This window comes from Saimiri boliviensis, chromosome 4 (assembly GCF_048565385.1).
Source record: "Saimiri boliviensis isolate mSaiBol1 chromosome 4, mSaiBol1.pri, whole genome shotgun sequence".
NCBI lineage: Eukaryota > Metazoa > Chordata > Mammalia > Primates > Cebidae > Saimiri > Saimiri boliviensis.
The window spans coordinates 25,471,673-25,491,091 of NC_133452.1; the positions used below are offsets into that span (position 1 = coordinate 25,471,673).

The following is a 19,419-nucleotide window of genomic DNA, read 5'->3' on the forward strand; positions in this document are numbered from 1 at the left end:
TTATTAGGCACACAATTCTGACCTTCCTTTAACACTTACCTCAAAGCCACCCAGACCTCTCCATTTCCACGACCACCTACATCCATGTTCCGGACTGAAACACGTGCTAACAAATGCCTTTGCTTTCCTGTTTTCCCCCACCCAGCCCTCTCACCTCCACAATTCACAGTCCATTTCTCATGCAGCAGCCAGAACGATCTTCTGAAAATGTAATCCCATCTAAGATATCCCTGCTGAAAATCTTTCACTGGCTTTCCCAATGCTCTTAAGATATAATTTAAAATTCTTAACATAGTTTGCAAAAATACTGGGATAGCAAGAAACTGAGAGAGACAGAAAGAGAGATAGAGACTTGTATTTCAATAGATTAATCAGAAAACACTTCTCTGAAAAGGCTCTACTTAAACTGAGGAAAAATGTGCAGCCTGCCATATAACGGTGGGTGGAGAAGCACTTAACAGAGAGGAACCTGCATGAACAAGAATCTTGGGGTAAAAGAAGAAAAAGTCCACTCTAACTGCAGGGCAAAGTAACAGAAGTAGACCAGGTCTTGTAAACTACAGAAGAAAGAATGTTGGAGAAAAAGAGGAAAAAGTCCACTCTTAACTTCAGGGCAAAGTAACAGAGGTAGATCAGGTCTTGTAAATTACAGAAGAAAATGAGGTCTTTAATTAGTATGAAGGCTGGAACAGAATAAAAACATACTCAAAAGACATTTTGGAGAAAGGCTTAAAGAATCCAGGAAAGTGAATATATGAGTTAAGAAATGAACCAATGAGCACAGAGTCGAAACAGTGGATAATTAAAAGACAGATGGTACCAAAGACAGAGAAAGAAAAATGAGTTAAATTATGGACCAAAAATCCTAAAACTGTAGAGCTAAAATAACCCCTGGAGATCATTTAGCTCCAAACCTCTTTACTATAATGAGGATAGCTAAGAAGCAGAAAAGTTAGTGACCAGCCAAAGGTCATTGAGCTAGGCACCAGCATCCATGAGGTTCAGAAGGAAGGCATTATCTAAACACAAATCTTCAGAAGGTATTAATTGAAACACATGAGAAAACTTTCAACTGACAGTCATTTTAAGAGAAATGCAGGAATTAGTCACTGACCAGCAGCATATCTTTGTAGAAAGAACAGAGCAGAAATCTTGCTATTAGGAGAGTAGTGGATGGCAAGCTATGTCAAAGAGAAGATGATTAAAACTTGATCACATTTTATTTTTCAATTAATGTAATTCAGCCTCTAAGGCACTAATGAAAGCCTGCAAATGAAGAGGTTAGTGTTAATACACTTGCTTTTAATCAAACAGCAAATGTTTTCTGAAGTTCTCATCATGCCACCCTGAGCCCAAACAGAAGTGATTATTTTATCTGCACATCATGAAAAGTAAATGAAATCTCCTTTCCTTTTTAAGAGAGAAGGTCCTTAACTATAAGAACTAAAATATTTCCACTTTCTAACAAAATGCAATAAGGAAATGAATCTAAAACCCAGAAACAAACCCAGAGGATCATTTGAGGCAACTAAAAAGGTGCATCATTAATGCAGAATAACCACACTTTTAGAGGCAAATGCTTCCTAGCATTTTCTAAAATTGTATGAAATTAGGTATTTTCCTCAGCATTACTTGATATTCACTACAAAAGACAGCCCTGGGTTCACAATCAGGCCTCATTTCTCACTCCTTTCTCCTCAATACATTTTTTTCTTTTTCTATAAACCACACCATTTTTGAAATGAGGGAAATAAAAGGATTCATACATATTACCCAAAGAAAATTCAAAATAATAAGTAAATTCTCTGACTCTCAGAAGAAGGAAAAAAAAAAGATGCTATGTCGATCCAAGACTAGTATCATAATATGGGAATTAAATAATATTTTTTAAGAAATCTGTTAAATGAGAATGCCAAAACAACTCAAGAGGAAAAATGTTAATAATGAGAGCTGTTGCTTGTTGAGTGCTTATTAATGTCATTTTAGATACTTTGAATTCATTATCTTTATGAAGTGGGTGGTTTTAGCCACATTTTGCAGACAAAACTGTGATTGAGAGTTTAAGTAACAACCCAAAACAAGTAGCAACAAAATGAATTTAAGATCCAGAGCCCAAGCTTTCCTTCTCTCTGAAATGTATTTCTTATAATTTTGAAATCTATGTGTATGTCTTGGTTGGATGGCCATTAGAATGTTGAACCAAGTGACTTCTAAGTTTTCATCTAACTCTTAATATTCTCTGATCTTATGAATTATGAGGACTGGTTAGACTGTTTTAACAGAGTGAGATTAAATATGAATTGATTCAAACATGATAACTAAGGAAGAAAAGAAATTATGATTTTATTCATCTCTTTAAAAATTCATATATATCCTGACGAATGAAATCATTGTAATCCCTTCATGAAAAGCTCACCAAGTAGTTTACCATACATTACTCCTCCTAAAGGAAAGGGGAAAGAAGACTTATGTTTTGATAGCCCTTGTGAGAATATAATAAAAAAAAAAATCTTTTTTCAATGGCAAAAAAAGAAAGACAATTAGTACTTGGGGAAAAAAAAGCTAGGCTGATATGAGAAAAAAAAAACTAGGCTGATATGAGAAAAAAAAAGCATCTTTAGCACGTGACAGAAATAAAAGCCGGCAACTAGATGATGCAAAAACATAGATTTTCAGCATGTCATACAGCAGTGTGACCAACAGTCCAGTTTCGCTGTGTGAAATAAGGTATTTTCCTTCTTAATAACTCCATTGAGTCATGGTTTTCCGTTACATGCATGTGACAGAACGGTAACTGCTAAACTGAACTTCTTATACAAATGTAAGCTGAGAAACCAACATGTTCTCAGTCAAGGAAAAACCCCTCTCAATGTGTTTTTATCTAGTACCTACAAGAAAACAAACATGGTGAGCCAAACACCTTAATAAAATGTTACCTGTGCCTGTACATTAATTGCTTCTTCTTCACATTCTTTCTTATATTTCCTGGGGAGTGTCTCAACCTCACGGATGGCATCTAGGGAGACTTGCTGAGGTAGCACCTCAAACAAAGATGTTAAATACATAATTATGGATTTCTTGTCAGGAAGCTGAACGGCAACATCTAAAAGTGGAAGAATATAAGAACCAGCTTAAATTAGGTGTCCAAAACATGTGAGCTGCTCAATATTAGATAAAAAAATAACTCTCCTTAGTACCAATAAACAATACCTAATATATCTAATCTTTGCAATACCACAGCTCAGTAAATTGCCACTTCATAATATATAAGACAAAGGGAAAGGGATTACTTATTTTCGTTCAGTTTCTCATTTCTTGTCTTCCCTAAAAGCCTCCCCAAAATGGTCAAAGATAAGCTACCATATGTTACCATTTAAGATAAAGATATAGACTTTATTCATATGATGAAAATAAGTCTAAAATTCAGTCCTGCAACATTTACAACTAGTCTTTACATCACAGGCAAAAAGCTCACATAAAAACGCATTTTAATGGACCTAATCAAATACTAAATTTATCTAATAATTAGGTTTTCTTAAAAGTTCAAGTCTTACTTTAACTATTATCCAGTGTTGTAGTTAAATTTCTACCTAAAGGATCTTACAAATTGCTAAGTACAAAAGTACTGTCAGTAATAAAATGACTTTCACCTATAATCCAAAAAGGAAAAGGTTCTTCAAGGCTAATAATTCATTTTAAAAAGGAAAAAGAACACTGCTTTTCAAGAATGCAAAACTGTAAAGCAAAATCACATTTGAAATTAAACACTGAACAATACCTTCAGGATCTAACAGCTTTTCAATTCCCAAATAAGTCTGAGCCTTGCTGAAAGCATGTTCAAGTCTCTCAATTGGTGACATTTTGACAACTTTGTCCCAGCTGAAGAGATCAGGTCTGAAAACCATGCAAATAAAATGCAATAAAGATGGAATATGTGGAAACAAAATAGGCAGTGTTGCAATCTAATCTATTTTAGTTTTAGATTATTTTTATTTGTGAAGTTTTTTGACTTTATTTTTATATCCCAAAGCCTCGTCAAATATATACTTAAAATTAATTCACAAATATAAAAATCACAGATAATACATTTCAAGGATCTTGTATTGGCTAAATGTGACTGCTAATTTCTGTGGTGACCATTAAGACTAGAAGTAGTATACAACAGTTCACAAAGAGTAGAAGACAAAAGCGGGGAAAGAGAAATGAGCAGCTCACACCATGTGGTAAAAATGAACCTAAATATATAAATTATCACAATCAATGTTAATAAACTAAATTCTTCAATTAAAAGATCAAGATTAGCAGAACAGAAAATCCAGCTCTAATCTGTTCTCAGGCTATTCTTAAAACAAAAGCCTTGGCAGACTTTCCCTCCAGTCTCCCCTTCCATGCTACTATTGTCTAGTACTGTATTTCATTTCTATCTTGATATTCATTTAATCCCACAAATTGGACATTATTGTTGCTTCGACTCATCCAAAAGTTGATCATTTTCTTTATGTTGTGTCTGTTCTTGCATGTTAGACCCACCCACCTTCTAAGATGCTCTTCACCTACTTCCCTGCCTGAATTCATCTCCCATTACTGCCCCCACTCAGGTTGCTGCAGCCAGTGGCCTCTCCTAAGCCTCCTCCACTCTTGTCTGATGTATTTTTCTTCAGTGTGCGTACTACTTCTATGTACCATACAACTTTATTATTGTTTGTCTCCCTCTGTTGCAGCATAAGCTCCAGTAGAACTAAGATTTTTGCCTGTTTCGTTCTCTGCTGTATACCCTGTGTCTAGCACCTAAAAGGCACCCCACGCATATTTGTTGAATCAATTAATTAATAAATGGACAAGCATACTGGCTAAAATTCTACAGTTTCTTGATAAAATCCTTTAACCAACTAGAAACTTGGGCAACCTCCTTAAACTAATAAAGGAGGCGTGGGTGAATACTAAGAGGGAGGGATTCTTTAACCACATAAATTGTGTACCAAAAAAGCTACATAAAAAATCATTCTTATGGTAAAATACTAAAAGCACTCCTTTTGCTATCAACAGCAAAATATTCTACCCACTATCATCAATTCAAATCAACATTGCATTGAAGAACAAGGCACAATAGAAAACAAAAAATAAAATAGAAGAAATAAAAGGATCATAATTCTACGACACTCTAACCCCTCTTCCCCCAAAAAACCTACAATGTCCAGAGACAAACTTACTAAAATTTGTAAGAAATGATTAAGTTTTCTGATGTAAGATTTAGAAAAGTCTATTGCACTTTTATATACCAGCAAAAAACAGAGAGAAAATGAAACTTGAGAAAAGCAATCATTTACAACAACAATAAAACATAACAAATTTAGCCTTTGGCATTTAAAACCCTAATCCATGTAGAATGAATGAATGAATAAATGAATGAATGAATTTATTTTAGTGTGGTGAAGACCCAACACATTTATTTCTGTACGGGTAATCAATTGTCCATACCATCTATTAATCTGCAATATCAACTCAAGTGTAAATCAGATTTTCCTATGTAATGGAGCAATTTCCGAGTTCTTAATTTTATTAGGTTGAACCATCTGAAAATACCATTCTTATATAGCAAAAACACTCACGTATTGGCGATTTCATATGGTCTGGCTTATATTGGTGTGTATACTGATAGTACTGCATAGTCTTAATTAATATAGCTTCATAGTTAGTTTTGATTTCTTTTTGGAAAGTATCTCAGCCTGGTTCTTCTTCAGAAGTCTACTTACTGGCTATTCTTGGGCCTTGTCTTTTGTATAATTAGAATCTGTTCACAAGTTTCATTAAAGATAATTTGGCTGTTTTTAATTGGGAGCGCACTGAATTTATAGAGTTTTACTTTTGGTATGAGACGAAAAGCTAACAGGATTTTTTGTATACATTATCAGTCAGTGCTGAATGAGTGGGGTTGAACTATGTGAGTTATTTCATAGTTTTTAAACTCATAAATATGCAGGAAAAACTATGGACCTTGCATGGTGGCATTTAAGTCCTAAGGAAATAAAGACATGATGGGCAGTTTTCTTCAATGATATTTCTTTTCTTAAGGTTATGGTACAGCATGTGCAGAAAGGAGAGCTGTGAGACTGAAAAAGGGGCTTCAGGGAGTAGTGGTAGCAGCGAAGGGACAGAGAAGAGACACGAATTTGTAAAGCCCACTTCCAGGTAGAGTAAGGTCTCACTTATGTCGGTGGAGGACAGCATTAAAGGCGAGTCCATCTGTCCAGCTGGTGGTGAAGTTGAGGACATTGACTTGGTTATAGGGCCTGGTGGTCTGACGCACCCAGCTCAGCAGGATCTTCTCGCTGTTCGTCTGCTGCAGGTCCGACATGACATCCTTCATGACATCTTTCACCTGTGTAAGAGAAACGAGGCCTGTCTATAACTAATACAGGTATTTACTTCAATGAAATCCTTCAAAAAGCCATATTGCACTAATTAACCGTTAATGGATTTGGTAGATGGCATTCATTTTACTTCAGATTTTTCTGTAGACACTGGAACAATAAATTTTAACAGTGATTATTTTGGGGGACTAGAATTTGAAGTGATTTTTACCTCACTTTTATATATTACCATATTTTCTATATCTTAAACTATACTTGTACTATGTTTGGTTATAATGAACATAACTTTGATAGTCATAGAAAGTCGTATTTTAACACTATGTGTTTACAAACACCTTTTCAATTAAAAAAATTATTTTCTACAAAAAATGAGAATGGTAGGTACTTTTTTTCCTATGCCAGGAAAAAAGGGCATTTTTGTCACCTCTTCCATTCAAATTGTTACGAGTTGAATTATGTTCCCTAAAATTAATATGCTGAAGTTTTAACCCTTAGTACTTCAGAGAGGGGCTCTATTTGGAAATAAGGTCACTGCAGATGTCATTAGTTAGAATGAGGTGACTGGTGTCCTTACAAAAAGAAAAAAGTTGATACAGGCAGACAGGGAGAACACCATGTGAATACTGGAGCTATGTATGTATCACAAGCCAAGGAACTGCAAAGATTGCAGACAAACCACCAGAATTTGGCAGCAAGGACTGCAGCAGGGTCTCCCTCAAAGCCGTCGGAAGAAACCAACCCTGCCGATGCCTTGATCTTGGACTTCCGGCCTCCAGAAATGGAAGACAACAGATTTCTGGTGTTCAAGCCAAGCAGCTTGTGGTACTTGGTTACGGCAACCCTAAGAAACCAAGACTAACAATACATTTTCCATTTCTATTAAAAAGTGGCTGGAAACTTCCCCACCTGCCAGTGCAAAATGATGCTCCAAAGTAATCCCAAAGTTAGTTTGTGATTTCCATCCACAATGTCAGTTCCTCCTATATTCACTAATTCCACCTATTAAGACAAAAAAAAAATACTTTTAAGACAATTTCTTCACATAACTCCAGGGATTTTTAAGCACATTTGGACAGCAGTAGAAGTGAGAGATAAGACAAATTTCACTGTAGAGAATCAGGTAAACCTAAATCTCAAAAATGTATTATTTATATCACAGATCGATATAGCCATCGGAAAAAGCACGTGACTGTTCCTTCGCTCACAGAAAAGGTTCAATATCTCTCATAAGAAAAAATGTCTGCAAGAATCAGTGGATGCCAATGCATCAAGCAGCTGACAAGTTTCACAATAAATAATGCTGATGGCAGCACAGACCCCCAAAAATCACATTACAAGCTTACATTGTTCTGATATAAAACCTGCAGCACTCTGTTGACGTTATTTAAGGCATGTACCCTTGTGGAACCACGCTCCTTTGGCTGGAAAACAAAACACAAAAGCAGGTAAAACTGATTGTCCCTCCATATGCCTGGCAAACACTAACATTGGGAGGTAGGTAGAACAGCAGCTCCGCATGCAGGGCCCCTCAGAGCCAGGAGCTCTGGCTGATGTCTCAGGTCACCGCCCTGGAGGCTGGCGTTTACAGTACGCAAATCCCTGAACTAACAACATCTTAAGATACCAGTTCCCTAACTTGCATACACATTAAAATCTCCTAGGCAGCTTCACAAAACACCGATGCCTGTGTCCAACCCTACCCCAGAAGACTGCGGCTTAATTGGTCTAGGGTGTGGTTTGGACTTGGGATTTTTATTTATTTATTTTTATTTTTATCGATTGATTTATTTCTGAGACAGAGTATTGCTCTTGTTGCCCAGACTGGGGTGCAATGGTGCAATCGTGGTTCACCGCAAACTCCGCCTCCCAGGTTCAAGTGATTCTCCTGCCTTAACCTCCCGAGCAGCTGGGATTACAGGCATGCACCACCACACCCAGCTAATTTTGTATTTTTTTTAGTAGAGACAGGGTTTCTCCATGCTGGTCAGGCTGGTCTCAAACTCCCGACATCAGGTGATCTGCCCACCTTGGCCTCCCAAAGTGCTGAGATTACAGGTATGAGCCACCGCACCTAGCCCTGGACTTGAGATTTTTAAAAGATTGCCCATAGTTCAAATGTGCAGACAAGTTTGGAAACCAGTGCTCTATGAACAAAGCTTCCTTTCTCTCAATGGGTCTGGCTGCAGAAAGATTTTAGAGTTGTGCCCTCTTCATTCCACGCAGACGTGAATAGAGCAAGGAGGATTCAGAGGCCCTCTCTCAGGCTCCAGGTAGCATTACAAGAGCCCTGGGTAGGCACGGAATCCCCATCTGGGGAAAGATAACCTTCGCAGCTTCTTTCTACTTCACTGACTAGGGAATCCTATCTGAATGAGGGATCAGCCTGTCCAACAGTTGTCTACCCACCACCTGGAGGGCAAAAGGGAGAGAATGACACCCCAGACTTTAGCAAGAAAGAAAGTCATCTTCAGGAGTGCATCTCTCTATATTGATGGTAATTCGACCTCTAGCGTTAACATTTGGACCCATGCACGCATCCTCTTCACTGGCAGTTTTTTCTGCATGAGTATGGAGTACCTTACATGAAAATGAGAGAGTTGTATTTAAAAAATAAAAAAAATTTAATCGTGAAAATCTGAATAAAAAATAGATGTCAAGCTTTTAACAACTTTTTTTTCCTTTTTTTTTTTTTTTTTTTTTTTTTTGGAGAGAGAGTCTCACTCTGTTGCCCAGACTAGAGTGCAGTGGCACAATCTCAGCTCACTGCAACTTCTGCCTCCTGGGTTCAGCAATTCTCCTGGCTCAGCCTCCTGAGTAGCTAGGACTACAGGCACACAACACCACGCCTGGCTAATTTTTTGTATTTTAGTAGAGAAGGGGTTTCACCGTGTTGCCCAGGCTGGTCTCGAACTCCTAAGCCCAGGCAATCCACCCGCCTCAGCCTCCCTAAGTGCTGGGATTATAGGCGTGAGCCACTGTACCCGGTCTTAATAACTACTTTTCAAAATATTTAACATTTAAATGTGTTTGTCTCTAGACTCTGGTGTTCAAAACATTGTGCCTATATATATCCTATAAATCCATTCTTTTTTATAATTCTCTCACCCTGGGCTATCTCAGAGCAATAAACATTTAAGGTAATTTTATCTTCAATAAAAACAGAGCCCTCAGAAGAGCCAAAATGTTGCTCTAATTCACTAAAACATTTTGTTAAAAATGTTTCCAATTTCAGCCTTTACATTTGAATGTAAAGTAAAACGGACACTTTCACTTTAATGGGTACCCACAGTGGTTCATCAAGTATCAGTAATGACAGGAGACTCCATAGTTTACAAAGATGACTTGCTCACCAACGATGTTCCTGTGAGGCCTTCTAGAAGATCCAGTAGCTTTCTTCCATCTTTGAGGTCTGTGAACATATCATTGATGGGTGGTTTCCCACTCTGTAAGAAAAAAACAAACAAATAAAATACGGGGTACGCCAACAACAGACACTTTATATATACCTGGCAAATAAATGAATGGCTTCATTTTTTGTTCCATTAAAATGTTCTGGATAATCTGCAGACTATCCAAATTTGTCTTTTATAGAAAGAAGAAGTACAAATACAGAACATTTTGAAATCACATAAAGAATGTTTTAAGCTGAAATAAACTGCATTTTTCCTAGGCCTTTGGAGATGGTGGCTCATGTCTGTAATTCCAGCACTTGGAAGGCCAAGACAAGCTCAAAAGTTCGAGACCAGCCTGGCCAACATGGTGAAACCTTGGCTCTAGCAAAAATACAAAAATTAGTCAGGCATGGTGGTGCGCCCCTGTAATCCCAGCTACTTGGGAGGTAGAGGCAGGAGAATTGCTTGAACCTGGGAAGTGGAGGTTGCAGTGAACCGAGATCACACCACTGTACTCCAGCCTGGGCAACAGGGCAAGATTCCGTCTCAAAAAAAAAAAAACAGAACTATAAAGTCTAGACAGAATTTCACACAAATATGCAGTAAAGTGGAAGAAAGAACAATGAACAGCAACAAAAAATTAATAGGCCTTGAGTATGGTACATGTTCCTGAAAAGCAATGATAAAAGCGATGCATTAAAAATGCAAATGAGCCTACAACATCCAGGAGCAGAGGCCAGCTAAAAGCATGAGGATTGTGACTTCATCACTGCATCTCACATCACGGTATGACAATGTCTTCCAGCATTTCCACTAAGGGAGCAGGTGATTTGGTCATCAATTTCAGGGATGAGGTGTTCAGTCTGTATTTCTGGTTATTAATTCTTAACACTTAAGGCACTTTTGGCTTAATCATTAAATACTTTCTGTGTTTAAGTCTAGTACCAGTTCAAGATTTTGACTGATAAAGCTTATAGAATTCCTGAACGCTTGTCCCTGATAAATAGCATTAACTCCCAGAAATAATCCTGCTCTAGTGTCTGATGCCAGAAAATCCCACTCCATTCACTGGAAGTTTGGCAGATCCTTTCCTGTCCGTGACACGATGGGATGTTGTGCTATGGGGCGATCACTGCAGAGAAAATCAGGAAGCCTCAGCTTTGGAGCCCAGTTTAACCATTAACTACCTGGTGAACCTGGCTCAGCTGCCTAAGCTTTTAAATCAAAAGTCACTGTAAAGAATATTATAAGAAAATGCCCTGAGAACTATACAGCACAATGTAATATTTAATTAATGTAATATTTAATTAATGTTGTATTATCTTGTATCAAATGACTTCCTTGTAAAATAACGTCTCCACAGACGTTAATAGTCTCACTTTCTGTCAATAATAGATATTTTATAACCAATATTTGTTTTATTTTCTTCATTTCTCATTTTTAAAAATATATACATATCAGCCAGGCACAGCGGCTCACACTTGTCATCCTAGCACTTTGGGAGGCCGAGGCAGGAGGATCACAAGGTCAGGAGATCGAGACCATCCTAAGTAACACAATGAAACTCTGTCTCCACTAAAAATAAAAAAATTAGCCAGGCGTGGTGGCACACGCCTGTAATCCCAGCTGCTTGGGAGGCCGAAGCAGGAGAATTGCTTGAACTCGGGAGGCAGAAGTTGCAGTGATCTGAGATTCCGCCACTATACTCCAGCCTAGGTGATAGAGCAAGACTCCACCTCAAAAAAACAAATAGATAAAATAAATATGTGTATATGTGTGTACACACACACATACATATACACATATTTATTTTTTTGTGTGTACACACATACATATACACCACACACACACACACACACACAATTTCATTCGTATGAAGCAAAACTTTACTCTGAGTTTGAAATGGAGGAAGAGGAAGAAGGAGCCATTCTGGAGTTCCCTCAAATTTGGCATTATTCCTTCCTTCCTCTCGATTCCTTATCTGTTTTTATTGAGTGTGTATGTGTGTGTGTGTGTGTGTGTGTGTGTGTGTGTGTGTGTGCATGTTTCTGCTGCAGGGTCCTGAATTACAAAGATGAATAAAGATTCCATATGTTTTGCATACTCAACATCTTACCGTTTGGTGGAGGAGATAGTCTTTTTTAGAACACAGTAATTACAGCATACTATGTAAGGGCTATAATACAGAAGTGTACCAGCGCTATAGGAGCACAGAGGAGAGACAGAGAGACCCCAAGACCACCGCAAGCCAGGGTGTGAGCAAAGGCTTCAGACAGGAGTTGACCCTTGAAATAGACTTTAATTAGTTTTTCACAAGGCATAATGTACTTACCTTTTAAAAAATTTAGATTCACGGAGTTCACGAGCAGGTTTGTTACATGCTATGTTGTATGATGCTGAGGTTTGAGTCTCGAATGATCCCATTGCCCAAGCAGTGAACATAGTAGCCAATAAGTAGTTTTTCAACCCTTGTTCCCCTCCCTCCCTTTATCTGTTTTCAAATAACTATTAGGTATAGTCAACTGATAATTTTTAGCATTGTTCATATAGTCTAGATAAGGGAAAGTGCAGTAAAGTTTTCACCAAAAAATACACTGTTACTTATTCATATCTGAAGCAAAGCTGCTTTTCTATTCCCAACTGCCTTTTTCAAAGGCAGCCATGGATTCAGGAACAAAGAAATTATCTCCATCAATCCAAGTAACACAGAGATGTGCAAGATGCAGGAGTCACTTTCCAGAGGCAGAACTTCAGAAAGTCGAGCAAGGAGAAATTCCCCCCGCACTGAGGGCTTGCCACCCACGGTCAGCAAAAGCAATGGGCAGAAGTGGCCTTCATCACTTGCCTACCTCTCACCCTCCACTTCCACCCAACCAGAAGTACAGTTCAGCAAAATAGCCAACAAATAACTAGATTCACTTTCAAGTCTTAGGCATAGCAAAAATACATCATATAGGTAAAATGCATGGGAGAAACGTGGTTATCTAGGCATAGAAAGGATCTTAGAAAATACTGATAATGGCAAGGGCAGCTAATAAAACACCTAGACAGCCTGTAACCCTTCTCAAATCCATTATCCACTTTCCAAAAAATAAAATAATATAAAGAAGCTCACTGGGCACGGTGGCTCACACCTGTACACCCAGCACTTTGGGAGGCCAAGGCAGGCAGATCACTTGAGGTCAGGAAGTCGAGACCAGCCTTGCCAACGTGGCAAAACCCCATCTCTACTAAAAATACAAAACTTGGCCAGGTGTGGTGGTGGGCAGCTGTAATCCCATTTACTTGGGAAGCTGAGGCAGCAGAATCACTTGAATCCAGGAGACAGAGGCTGCAGTGAGCCAAGATCATACTACTGCACTCCAGCCTGGGCAACACTACAAGATTCTGTCTAAAAAAAAAAAAAAAAAAAAAAAAGTGTAACATAAAATAAAGAAAATATAAATATTTATTCATATTAAAAATAATTATGGATGTCCATCAATGACCTCACCTGTAAACAAGAGGCCTCTTATTGGCCACAGAATTTTGGGCAAGTTACTTGGTCTTTCTGCATCTATTTGTTTACCTGATAAAAACTAAGATGACACATGTTCATTAAATGGTTGATGTCACTATTTGTATCACAAGCATAACTTTAGTGTTTTCCATTGTCAGAAAAGTGTAATAATTATTATCAACAATATCTGAAAGAACTCAGACACTTCCTCATCTTGGGCAGGAAGGCAAAAGCGGGCCCTGAACATCAGAACATGGTAGTGTCAATTCATAGAGAAAGAGCTCACAAATCTCAGGTTTCATTTATATGTCATATGATACCTGCAGGAACATATCTTATTCAAAACAATTAACTACCTTCTGTTGTAAAGTGAAAGCAGGCATGGACAATATATAAACAAACCAACTGGATTGTCTATCTTTCAATAAACCTTTATTCACAGACACTAAAATTTGAATTTCATATTATCTCCCCATGTCACAAAATATTACTCTTCTGACTTTTTGCAACCACCTAAAAATGTAAAAAACATTCTTAGCTCATGAGCCATATGGAAATAGGCAGTGGAACATGAAATATTCTTAGACATAATGAGGGCAAGCACTTACTATGTATCAAATATGTTTTAAGAGATTTATAAATATTTAGTTGTATTATTTAGACATATTATTTGTATCCTTATAATAGGATTTCAAGATAAATAGCATCATCTCCTTCATTCTACAGGTGAAAAATCTAATGTGGAGGTGACTTAAAGTGAGAGGCAGAACCAGGATCTGATATCACAAAATCTGGCTCTAAATCGATGTCCTCAACATCTGTGATGTACTGCTACTAAAATTATGCAGGCACAGGACTGGGACATATAGGAAAGAAAAGATTTCATCACTGGACTGGGACATACAGGGAAAAAATACTAAATGACTGGGGTGGGTGGGATATATTTAGTGGCTTCCCAAAGAGAGAAACAAGATATACACTACATTTTGATGAATTCGAAATGCAGACTATCTTTTCCTAGTTCACCACTTTAAAAAGCTTGTCTGGTGCTTTGGTATCACAAGCTGTAAACTTGGGATCCACACTGGGAAACAGCTTGGAAATGTCAGAAGTCATCTTTGAATAAAAATAAAAACTGATTCATCTTGACAGTTAACCTCTTATTTTGATTTTGAAATCTCTGCAAAGATTCATTTGTAGAGATTTGTCTGACAAAGAGAATACAGTTGAATAATGCATTTGTACAAATATTTGGTGAATACCTCCTTTGTGCTTGGCCCTGCAGAAATGCCAAGTTCAGGTCATTCTCCTTATTCACAAAAGGGTTTCCATAGTTTTCCAATAAATACAAAATGATATAAAATGAACAGTCTTGAACTTGAAGGGTATATAAGCCTTCGGTCACATTAAACTTTTTAAAATTAAGTGACAACATGACATGACTCTAGATGACAGACACTGCAGCCCTGGAATGGCCAGCTTTCGGTGTCCTCAAGCCTCATCTCCCTCTAACATCAGCATTTTGACAAAAGGGATCAGCATTCATACTTGCAGCTGGGCACTACTGCTGCTGGATTTTTAAATGCTAGAGCACAGGCCAGGCACTGTGGCTCACACCTGTCATCCCAGCACTTTAGGAGGCCAAGGCGGGAAGATCACGAAGTCAGGAGATCGAGCCCATCCTGGCTATCATGATGAAACCCCATCTCTACTAAAATCACAAAAAATTAGCAGGGTGTGGTGGTGTACACCTTTAGTCCCAGCTACTCAGGAGGCTGAGGCAGGAGAATTGTTTTAACCTGGGAGGCAGAGGCTGCAATGAGCCAAGATTGTGCCATTGAACTCCAGCCTGGGCAACAGCGAGACTCTGTCTCAAAAAAAAAAAAAGAAAAAAGAAAAAAGTTAGAGTACGAAGGCAAGTGATCAACACAATGCATGGGGGAAGCCAGGAGGCAGCAGCTGCAAACAACTGCAGTGGTGACATATTTGAGGGAAGCCAAGCTGATGAGCCCCAGGCACCCCTGGAGAATCAGCTGGCTCTGCAGGCTCAAGGGCCAGCTCCCACTCAATGCTAGCCAGGGGTGGCCATATGGAAATTCAGGTTCACTGTGGGCAGAATTTCTCAGTTTTCAAAAGAAGGTGGACATCTGAATTTATATGTATGATCTCCTGATGACCGTAATTTCCTAAAACAGTGTGCTAAACAAATGGATCTTGTCTACAGGCACACCAGGTCAGAGGATGACTGAGGAGCAATTTCTGCATAGAGCATGACCACGTATAGGTGAAATACAGGATTAATCAAAGATGAGTGCCTTAAGGAACTGGTCAACTCTGGAGAAAGGCCACACACAAATATGCACACATACACACACATATAAACACACACACACAGACACATCCACAGACTACAGAATATGATTAATTGCAAATATATCATATATCAAGAATAATGACTCTTGCTCAGGCTAAAAACAAAGGAGTAATTCCTGAATTCGTTTCCTTTCACTTATTCACTACCTCTAAAGCCCTGTCCTGCCACTTCCAAAAACACATCCCAAACGTGGACCACTTCTCACCATGGTCATTGTGCCAACTCTAGCCCAAACTGCCATTTTCTACTGCCTGAACTCCAGCTCCAGCCAACTGATATCTCTGCTTCTACATAAGAGCCAGAATAATTCCAATATTAATGCACAGACTACATTATGTCATTTCCTGATTTATCCTAATGGGCCCCCATTATACGCAAATCCAATCCAAACTCCAAATAAAAGATCTTGTGAGGTATGGCCCCACCTCTCTCTGATCTGATATTGTATTATTCTTACCCTTCTTCAATACTCCCAAAGCACAGTTATTAATATTTCTATCACAGATCATGTTTTTCAGCAACAGTAGTAATCATAGAAAAAAAATCTATAAAAACTTGAATAAGAAAGTAAGATTTAGGAAGTATAGTTTGGAGTTCTTAAAAGAGTAAAATTCTAATTCTCTGTAACAACAACAAATCAGAAGCAGAATTAGGCCTTGGACTTTCCAGTAGGGAGACTGATCAATACCTACTTTCTGTCGTACAGTATGGGAAAACCAAGAGTGGTGAAAACAGCCCTTGACTTCACGACATTCAGATTCTAAATACAGTCAAGTCACTTAAGGACAGGGGCACATTCAGAAAAATGTGTCCTTAGGTGATTTCATTACTGTGCAAACATCGTAGAGTATACTTATACAAACCAAGATGGCATAGCCTACAACATTCCTAGGCTAGATGGCATAGACTATCACTCCTAGGCTATAAACCTATGCAACATGCTACTGAACTGAATACTACAGGCCACTGTAATACACAGTAAGTATCTGTGTACCTAAACACAGAAAAGGTACAGTAAAAATATGATATAAAAGATTTTTAGGCTGGGTGTGGTGGCTTAAGCCTGCAATCCCAGCACTTTGAGAGGCTGAGGCAGATGGATCACTTGAGCTCAGGAGTTCAAGATCAGCCTGGCCAATACGGTAAAATCCTGTCTCTACTAAAAATACAAAAATTATCCAGACATGTTGGCATATGCCTGTAATCCCAGCTACTCAGGAAGCTAAGGCAGAAGAACAGCCTGAAGACGGGAGGTAGAGGTTGCAGTGAGCCAAGATTGCACCACTGCACTTCAGCCTGGGCTCCGGAGTGAGACGCTGTCTCAAAATAAATAAATAAATGAAATAATGATAAAATTATAATAAATACATAAACCAGCAACATAGTTGCCAGTTATCAAGTATTATGTAAGGTACATAATTCAATGTGCCAGACATTTCTACAACTGGTACCACAGTAGCTTTGTTTACAACAGCATCACCATAAATACCTGATGATACTGTTTGGCTGTGTCCCCACCCAAATCTCGAATTATAGCTCCTACATTTCCCACATGTCATGGGAGGGACCCACTGGGAGATAACTGAATCATGAAGGCAGATCTTTCCTGTGCTCTTCTCATGATAGTGAGTAGGCTTCCTGAGATCTGAGGGTTTTAGAAAGGAGAATTCCCTGCACATGCTCTCTCTCCCCTGCCACCATGCAAGACGTGACGTTGCTCCTCCTTTGCTTTTCACCATGGCCTCCCCAGCCATGTGGAACTGTGGATCAACTAAAGCTCTTTCCTTTATAAGTTATCCAGTCTCAGGTATGTCTTTATTAGCAGCATGAAAACAGACTAATACACCTGAGTAAATGGCATTGTGCTGTGCCCTTAGGACAGTTACAGCATCACTAAGCTATGGGAGTTTTTCAGCTTCATTATCATCTTCTGGGACCACCGTCATATACGTGGTCTATCATTGACCAACATAACTGAAGATTTAAACAAAAACAGTGCTAACATAACATGGCTAATGCGTTAAGATGGATTTACAAATCTAGCTTGGCACTGCCAAAATTATACAAAGAAACAGATATAGCAGGGAGTCAGAACCTGTCCTATGACTTACCTAAACCCATCATAAACAATCAATTCGTAACTGCATATAATAAAGAGTGGGAAGATAATAGATTTTAAATGCTTTCAGAAGTAACATGTCTGATGAGTGTCATCTTACAAAAAACAACAAATTGGAGCCCTCTGACAGTGACTATTCTATTATTTATTTACACCCTATTTAGGTTTTGAGACACTCTATTTAATTCAATCACTAGTCCCACTCTTTATTGTGTGTCTATGTGTGTGTTTGTGTGTGCATACAGCATATATACACACACACATACATAGTGTATATACCATAACATATTCACACTCCCTCAGATTAAACTAAGATTATTCTGATGCCCCTAAGAGTTCAAACATGATGCTCCAGCATCTGGTAACATTGTAAATTTTCTGGTCTCTCTCTCTCTCCCCCAACTCATCTGTTTTTTGCAATAAGTTAGTTAATTTAAAAATTCAAAAAGAGATAATTTAATTCAATAATTCTCAGTCTTTCAAATTAAAATCTTTAACTTATGAACCCCAATCTCAACACCGACACAAATGTAGCACCCTTTTACATTCTTGTAATTCTTCAATTTCTTAATAATCAATAATACATCAGTGAGTACTACGTATAACATCATCTTAGTTAACGTCATCTTAATATATTTATATGAGAATACATTTTTAAAGCATTATACAACAAAATGCTATACTTTTCCTCTGGTGGTGGAATTAAAAGTAGTTTGAAAAATTCTTTGGATTTACTCTATTATCTAATTTTTACGAAGTTTATGTATTGTTGCATAAAATAAATAATAGACGTTTTTAAAAGAATGCTGTCTCTAGTCAAGATTAAGCAAAACGATAAAATAAGGTTCATCTTAATTATAAAATGTGTAGCTTAATGAAATGAAAACTGTATGATATTATTTACTTTTGTGATTCAACTCCATGGTGAAAGAACAAACACAGCATTGCTTTCCACAGAGAAGACTGAAAGCAAAATGAGAACATTAAAATATTGCCTAATGAGTTCCTTCCACACCTCCACAATGGAAAACCAGCAAAATGTGCATCAGCCACTTAAACAATTAGTGAGTGCAGATCTCACAGCCATCCTCTTTAAGATTTCTGAGTGGTCAGCATAAGTTCTTACGAACTGAAAAAGATTCCATTTAGAAGCTTGCTAGGAAGGATGGAAGGAGAGAAGAAGAAGAGAGAGACAGAGACAAGAGAAACAGATGGTGCAGGTCATCACAGAGTATGCTACATTAACTACAGAGCAATGATTTACAGTGTTTACTGTAAATGTGCAGTGAACACTCCAAATCAGTAAATGTGCACCTACCTTCAGAACTACAAAATACTGTGAAACACATGCTAAACCAAATAATATCTTTCAGGGAATCACAAGTCACACAGACTCATAACAGAACGCTTACCTTGATTTTGGTAAGTTACTGGTATAGTGATAATAAAAACTGGGATGATAAGGAACCAGGTGTGGGGCTCAGATACCTGGTGGCCAGAGGCAGGGGCCGCTAGCATACTCCATGGACAAACAATCAGGTGAAGTCTGGAGGCTGAATAAGCTCTAACTCCAAATTAACAAGAAAATAAAAAAACAATCCCATAAAAAAAATGGGCTCAGGATATGAACAGATAATTCTCGAAAGAAGATATACAAATGGCCA

At 38.1% G+C, this 19,419-nt stretch overlaps 1 protein-coding gene across 12 annotated transcripts in view; it reads right to left on the reverse strand.

Moving 5' to 3' along the window:
• Window positions 1–19,419, reverse strand: part of UTRN (utrophin) — a 589,012-nt gene that overhangs the window by 432,404 nt on the left and 137,189 nt on the right. For 11 of the 12 annotated variants that reach the window (XM_074397323.1, XM_074397322.1, XM_074397326.1 and 8 more), the window contains 6 exons: window positions 9,722–9,814; window positions 7,715–7,792; window positions 7,278–7,370; window positions 6,207–6,379; window positions 3,779–3,894; window positions 2,937–3,103 (listed from right to left, as the gene is read on the reverse strand). In XM_074397323.1, coding sequence (XP_074253424.1) covers window positions 2,937–3,103; window positions 3,779–3,894; window positions 6,207–6,379; window positions 7,278–7,370; window positions 7,715–7,792; window positions 9,722–9,814 — 720 coding nt within the window. The remainder of the gene's footprint in view (window positions 1–2,936; window positions 3,104–3,778; window positions 3,895–6,206; window positions 6,380–7,277; window positions 7,371–7,714; window positions 7,793–9,721; window positions 9,815–19,419) is intronic. The other variant, XM_074397328.1, reaches the window with a different exon arrangement.